At 42.1% G+C, this 7553-nt stretch overlaps 1 protein-coding gene across 1 annotated transcript; it reads right to left on the bottom strand.

Annotated features, from left to right (window-relative positions):
• Positions 1 to 1124: 1124 nt before the first annotated feature.
• LOC147900050 (uncharacterized) lies at positions 1125 to 4177 on the bottom strand. Its single transcript, XM_087377179.1, has one exon. It carries the CDS (start codon positions 3630 to 3632, stop codon positions 1563 to 1565), a length of 2070 nt encoding a protein of 689 aa, XP_087233305.1. The 5' UTR covers positions 3633 to 4177; the 3' UTR covers positions 1125 to 1562.
• Between the last annotated feature and the right edge of the window lie 3376 nt (positions 4178 to 7553).

Genomic DNA, 7553 nt, shown 5'->3' with positions numbered 1-7553 from the left:
AAGGAAGGTAGAAGATCAAACTCAAGGAGTTGCAGTGAAGTTTTCATCAAAGGGCAAGTACAAAGCATGCAAGCATTGTGGAAAGACCAATCATCTTGAAAAAGATGTTTGCAACTACAAAGCATGCAAACATTGTGGAAAGACCAATCATCTTGAAAAAGATTGCTATAGGATCAATCCTTGCACGTATTGTGGCAAAAACAATTAATATGAGAAGTTTTGCAATGAAAAGAAGAAAGGCATGGCAAATTTGGTTGAAGAAAGAACTCCATCAGCAAATGAAGTAACAAACTTTGTGGTAGAAGAAAATAAAGATTTTATCTTTTAAGGTTCAATATTTTTGTGAAGAGGCATGTGTTGATAGGGGTGGTGAGCGGCATCGAGTTTTTAAATTGTGTTTTTCAGATTTTTGGTAGCGATGGCATCGAGTTTGGAGGTCTTGCTAAGTAGTATTGGTGGTTGTGCCAAATTTGTGGATGTATGCAGTTTTTGGTTATTAACTCATGATATAATTGGTAGATATCTGGTTATTCGGTTGTAAATAAAGTTACTTTGGTTGTAATTGTAGTCATTTTTGAAATTAACAAGTGTTAAACTTACACTTGTCTCTATGTAACTGAGTCTGCTATCATTTTTGGGTTGGTAATTTGCCAATTGTCCTACTGGAATTTAGTCAGTTATATCTGTCGAGTTAATCTTTTGCTAAGTTGTTGTGCCCTCACGTGGGGTCTGTGTAATTTTCACCTTTCCATGACACTTGTAATTTAAATTGTGCATGTTTTAGATCGGTAACATGATCTCATCCAAAGGTGGGGATAAATCCTCCACCCACCTAAAGGTCACATGCTAGAATTTAACTCTACTTTGTGCTTTGGGTGCCTTTATGAAAACGATGCTATGGAAATATATATTCATGGAGTTCAATGTCAGCTTATTCATTACGATGTTCTAGACTTCCATTTATAAAAGATTTGCGTTGGATTAAAGGACTTAAAAGGCATCTCTACACACAACATATAATTGCTGAGTTATATTCATATTTTTAAGAGAAAAGGTTTTATATAGCTTTATAACGTCGCAAACATCTCGTTTTTTTCTATATTTCATTCTATTGATGTATCCAGGTGTGGGCATCTAGGAGGAATCGTTAATCGGAACTGTACTTGTCTCAAAGCCGTAAGTGAGATATGCAGGAAGGGGAAGCGTCTGCTGCATGCACTGTGATTGCATTCCGTAATCTAAATGGCAAGGAAGACAAACGCCATATTATTGACGTATCGGAATAGCAAGCATCTCACTGCGAGTTGCGATTTTGCCGTCGAGTTGAGAGGAGATGTTCTAACGAACGTCTGGTGTATAAGAAAAGTTAACCAAAATTTCCGGCTGGAATTTGTAGGAATGACAGTAGAGACCGGATCCGTGATTTGAAGAACTTTCTACACGACACATATATGTGTTTGGTTTATCTGTCAATTGGGCCCGCCAATTGGAAGTATCGTGTCACCTAGTGACACTGCGTATAATACACGAGGCCATGGATTAGCGTCCAGGTAGATGATAATTTACAGCTGCAGCGATGGTTCGGTTAGAATAGACGCTTCCTCTTTCTCATCCGATTTGTGGAACTTGGCATAGATGTCCTGGCTGTAGAACTTCCTTGTGCGGAGCACCAGTATCGCCGAGACGAAGCTCCCAGAAAGGCTCACTGCAGTCATAATAAGGAACGTGGTGCGGAAGCAGTGAGGCCCAAAGCACGACAGATCCGAGCTCGCCGGAGCTGGCGCATGAGCTGGTGAATGCAGGCTTAATCTAGTGTTAGAGAGCAGTTGTGCTTCCTGCTTCCTAGCCTCGATATCATATAGGTGTCCTGCGACTCTCACATTAAGCAAGTAAGATCCTAGAGGACTGGCTACAGCCCCCAAGTTATAGAGAGTTGCGTAATACTTTAGCCCAAAGAGCTCCGAGATCACAGCGAAGAGAACAGGCCACTGTGCTCCGAAGCAGAGGCCAACAAGGATGGAGGAAATATACAATGATCCGGTCGTCGGGAATGCAATGAGCAAGTGTCCAACGCAAGCTAAGGCGAGGACTATGGTGAGCATGAGGGTTCTTGGGAATCTGTATCGCTGGAGGAGTATTTCTGAGGAAAAACCAGCAATCACTCGACCCAGGAAATTCCAGATGCTAATGAGGGCGACAAATGTGTTCACACTGACTTGGGAGTACCCAAGAGCAGCACCGATTTGGCCCATATTATCGATGGCTGTAAGCGTAGCTCCGACTCCGCAGGTGGTAGCCACGAAGAGAATCCACATATCGAAGCTCAGTAAGGCTTGGGGGATGGTGAAGTCGTCGCCTCTCTCGGGCCAGTTGGAGAAGAAGGACTTTGTGGCAAGCTTGAATGAAGACACAATGCTTTTGGCAGGCGCTTTTGCAGAATTGTTCTCAGTTTGAGCCTGAAGATTCAGTGGAGCAGCTGGTTCTGTCTGCAATGGCTTGCAGCTTTGTGCTTCCACCATCACCGCGCCTCGCACTGAGGCTTTTACATCTTTTCGCGCCTCAAGTTGATCGCTTGATTCCGTGTCCTGAATGCCATGTTGATCAGCTCGATTGCTGGGCAGAGTCGAGGCTTGGAAAGCAGCCGAGGTGTTGAGAGAAGCGTTTGCGCCGTGAAGAGCTGTGTTTACCATCTTATCGTCTACCTCCTCAGCTGAAGAAGCTGTTTCCAGCTTCCTCTCAGCTCCATTGAGTTGCGAGGGATGCTTCTTTTGATCCCCTTTCTGCTGCTTCTTTCCATGATCAGAGGTAATCTTCGGTTCGGGATCAAATGTCTCAAGCTCCGCTCGAGCTCCGATCAACACATTTGAAGCCACCAGCAGTAGGGTTATGACTCCCATGACTTTGAAAGTTACAGACGAAAGAGACACCTGGTTTTCCACGACGATGATCAACATCAAAAATCCAGCCAGCAGAAGCGCTAGGTAGAGGAACGAGAAGAAGTGCTTGCCGTCGTTCTTGCCGATCTGGGGAGGCATGATTCGGACGAAGAACATGAAGAGGAGGGAGACAAGGGATGGCAACCATCCAACGAGCAAGATAACTCCGGTGGCGTTGTCTCCATATACGGCACGGTAGACCTGCTCAAAGATGGCACCGCTGAGACCGACGAAGCCCTTAAGGAGCCCGATCACAACGCCTCGGCTGTGGGGGAAGTTCTTCACGCAAGTAACGAGCACTCCTGTGTTGGCGAAGGTCTGGGAATTTGCTCCCACGGCCATATACAGATACATTTGCCCTATAGAAGGGCGAGCAATCCGCTTCGTTACAGCAAGCCAGATCATGAGATAGCCGAACAGGTTCATGCCGGCACCCACGGTGAGAACAGTCCAAGCCGGTGCAACCTCGTTTAGCAGACCCGATATGATCCCTACGTTGGCTCCCAGATCTTTGAAGAAGCCGAGGGTGTCGATGGTCTGCTGATCGTATTGGAGCGCCTCTTTGATGGAGCCCGAGTAGATGCTGAAGATGTAGGTTGCGCCAGCGAAGGACATGACGTAGAAGGAGACGACGATGACCATCCATCTACCTTTAAGGAGCTGAAGGCAAAACTGGCCGAAGGTTTTGAACCCCATATTCGAAAGACTGCGGAGTAGCGTTGGAGCTGGATTTTTGAGGGGCAGGCGGATGCTGGATTGGAAAGATGGGCAAGATGGCAATCTAGAATTGGCGAGAGAAAGCTGGTAAGAAAGCTGGCGATGAACCTGGAGGTGCTAAGCAAAGCATGAATGGTGGAAGGAAAGAAGGAAGCAACAGGGTGATGCAAGGAGTGCGAGTGCCAGCTGCATGCAGAGAGCAGACCATTGAGGCAAGCAGGAAAGAAGAAATGCAAGAGGTGATGCTATTAGACTGGTAAGTAGTGAGTTGGGAGTAGCCGATTGAGGAAGACGATGACGATGGGGAGCTAACTTGGAAAAAGATGATTAAGGAAGGCTAGAGTGTGAGAGCTAAGGGAGCTATGTGAAGTGAAACGTGGTGGAAGCGAAATAGAGTTGGAGAGTGTAAGTGATAAGTATGAAATCCCAATGAATATGAGCTGAGGCTGATATTGAAGATGAGAAGTATGAAATCCCTAAGAATATGAGCTGAGGCTGCAGCCTGCAAGTAAGGGTTGTGGGTGAAGTGGGGAGGATGAGGGGCACATATAAATAGAAATGAGAGAGTGATGAGCCTACAAGTGTGAGAATGTGTGTGGGTTGATTTCTCAAAAAGTGAGTGTGTGTGTGTCTTGTCCTCTATTTCTCTCTTCTCGTGCGTGCCAAATTCCAATTAGACACACCCAAAGTCACCCCTTGCCTTCCCTCGTCAACCCTTCCTTTTACCCCATGTGGCATATGCCCCAATTTTCTCTTTGATACCCCAATGTCAAATCTCCATCTCCATCCATCTCTCTCTCTCTCTCTCTCTCCCCATCCACACCACATCCCACTAATTTTAAACCTTCAATCCCTTACGACCTCTATATCCGATGTCTACCAAGATACAATGAGGTCAACAAGCAGCGCTAGCTTACGTGGTTTTGACACTAGCCTTCAGGCTATATAGCTGTCGCATTAAAATCCCCTCCAGGATGACCCAACCTAGTGCTATATGCTAATTCCGCCTATATAATTATGCTCATGACGGCACAACACCACACCATGCAACATCTTTTCAATCATTCCTTGGCATGTAAATGCAAAATTGAGGAACAATGCGCTCCATTGTGCTTCTGTGATAGACAGGACCTTAGACCAAGGTTGCTCTTTCTTGCTATGCCATAGGACCTTGTATCACAACTCATATGAGGTCAACAATTCTTGACACTATAAGATTGTATAGTTTATCAAACATGTGTTCTCCCAAGAATCAATTCCTATTTGCCTTAAATTTATATGTATCAATACCCTTGACAATGATGTAGTTCGAAGCATCCTTTGGTATATCAAATTTATGTTCTCCCAAGAATCACTTCCTATTTTCCTTAACTTTGTATGTATCAATTCCCTTGACAACAATGACATACTTTGAAGCATCATTTGGTAAATTAAAATCATAGGAGAACTTGAAGTTCTAGTCACTGTGGGTAGGCTTTAGGTTACACTATGCTTTTTAGGGCATTTGAGTTTACCTTTGCATATATGAGCTCCCCATAGATAGAATGCTCGCTCGTACATCCTTTGTTATGGCCTTATGCTATCATAAGATTTCATCCACTTCATGGCCCAACTCTTCTCAACCGTTTTGCCTAGCTTGCATGGTTTTTCCTGTCCAATTCATATTCTCGATCCACTAATTCTTCATCTAGATGTAGTAAAAACATTGATACCCTGCATGACACTGCAACCTATACTACTTGATTAACCTTTTTTCTGAGACTCCCCTACTTATTCTTGTTACCAAAGAAGTGACCACTTAATAACTTCTGGCATGCCACCTTGTGTGCACATGACCTCGGGGGGTCACTCATCATATGTAACCCTATCACGTCAACAGAAGGATATTTTTTATTTCTAAAATTTACAAAAATAAATATACATAAGGGACTATTTAAAATAGTTTTGGAAAAAATTTACAGATTTGTATAGAAAAGGGGTACATTTTATTAATGAAAAAATTTACAGATAAGGGATTTTAAATATAGGCCTTGAACGCACGTGATATAGAGGGTTTATACATAGTGACCCCCCCGAGCACATGACTCAAATGTTATATTACTATACTCATATGTAATTCACACATCGGCAATACAAAGGAAAATTTGTTCATCATGAAACACAATGTATGTGTAATCCATGTATCTCATAATGGCCCTCTTAAATATTGGGGGCTTCGCTGAACATCATTTGGCACACTTGTCAAGCATATGCAAAATTGAGTCTACCTTCCCAAGGGCTCTATAGTGGGCTTCTTGGCCTTAGAGAGTTGTGGCTTCCAACACTCGACCCATAGCTCCTTTCTTTGATCAAAATCTCTTAAAGAGTTGACATCTTCTCCTTTGAAAATTGTTCATTGTTGAGCCTTACAGATTCCAATGTGTATTTTGAGTCATCTTCAAATAGAAAAACATAAGCTATGACTCTTGCAAAATTCATCATGTACTTCTCAAATGGCACGTTTCATTTTCTAGCTTCATTGGATGCAATTTTGCATGCTTCATAGAAGTGTTTCCCATCAATGGGTTGGAATCTACATCTTTGAACAAACTTGTTTTGAGAGAGCCTATACTTTTTTCCATCATCATCCTTGTATCGACTCTCATAATGTGCCACCTTGCGAACTATGTTAGTCCATTGGAACTCTCCAAATGCCCCAAAGAAGTGTGATTACTTTCAAAAAGTTGCATTAGGCAATAGTGGATCATCACTTTAAAGCCTCTTATGACATTGATCATTACATCCTCATAGTGCAAATCACTCATCAAGCTTAGGATTTGATTGATAAACAAAGTAGCTCAACCCATATGCACTATCAACATAGAATATTGTGAGGTTCCCACCCTCATCACCAGTAGAGTGTAGTTCTGTTGCTATTTTTTCTCCTCTTCTAGCTATACATGTAGCTTCCAAATAAGATCTGGATATGATGACATCCTTTTCTTTTCCTTACCCACTAGAATTTGCACCTATGGTTGGGGAGTTGCAGCAGATGGTGAAGGTTGTACATGATCTTCAGTAGATGATCCAAGTGCACCACTGCCCTTTGATATCTAATAGCATCCTATATAGATTTCAAAGAACACAAGGAAGCACCTATATGTGGATACCTTGTCAAGTTGTCCATTTCCTACAAGAAGTACTTCTTATCACTTATTCACGACTTTCAAGTTATCCTTTCATAGGTTATCATGAACCCATCTTCGGCCAAATCTAACCTCATGATTACAGTAGCACTTACAATTGCATGGGTATTTAGCTTGGGACTTGCCACTTTCAACTAAGTGATAACCTAGTGATAATATTTTGGCCATCTCATCATGTACCAATCATGATCAATCTATTTCTCTAAGTCATTATACTTCACCTTTGCAAGTTTCTCGGCCATTGCAAGTTTTTGAAAAATTTTAGTGCATTAGATAAGACACATGATTCACAACTAGATTCTTTTTATTTTTAAAGTAAAAATAATAAAAACCACTACATAATCAATATAACATTGATAATAAAGTTAAAAATACAATCCAACCCCACTACAGACTATGGTAGAATATATCAATATATATTAATATAAAGAAATACTTTTGCGTCAATGTTTGCTTGGGTGTAGCCATTTTTGGTGAGGTTCAGGGCATTTTTTGTATATAGGTTTCTTGGCTCTGCTGACATACAGCTCATGCGTTGCTCAACGGAATTCGGTACATTTGGTCTTCAATTTGTAGTACACATTCCAAAATTTAACATGAGGCCAAAAAAATATGGAAGAAAGATCTGGAACGAGACCGTTAAAGCATTACGATTGCTATGTTGCATGTGAACCATGCATCCTAAAGAGTATAGGATATAACAATTTATTCAAAA

Source organism: Dipteris shenzhenensis, chromosome 7, assembly GCF_047967505.1.
Source record: "Dipteris shenzhenensis isolate YYH24624 ecotype China chromosome 7, Dip_SZ_1.0, whole genome shotgun sequence".
NCBI lineage: Eukaryota > Viridiplantae > Streptophyta > Polypodiopsida > Gleicheniales > Dipteridaceae > Dipteris > Dipteris shenzhenensis.
Note: the sequence above shows the minus strand (reverse complement) of the source record. Positions and strands in the feature narration are given on the sequence as shown.

Coding starts and splice junctions, on each gene's coding strand:
- LOC147900050 (XM_087377179.1), bottom strand. CDS start 3,632: ATGGGGTTCAAAACCTTCGGCCAGTTTTGCCTTCAGCTCCTTAAAGGT.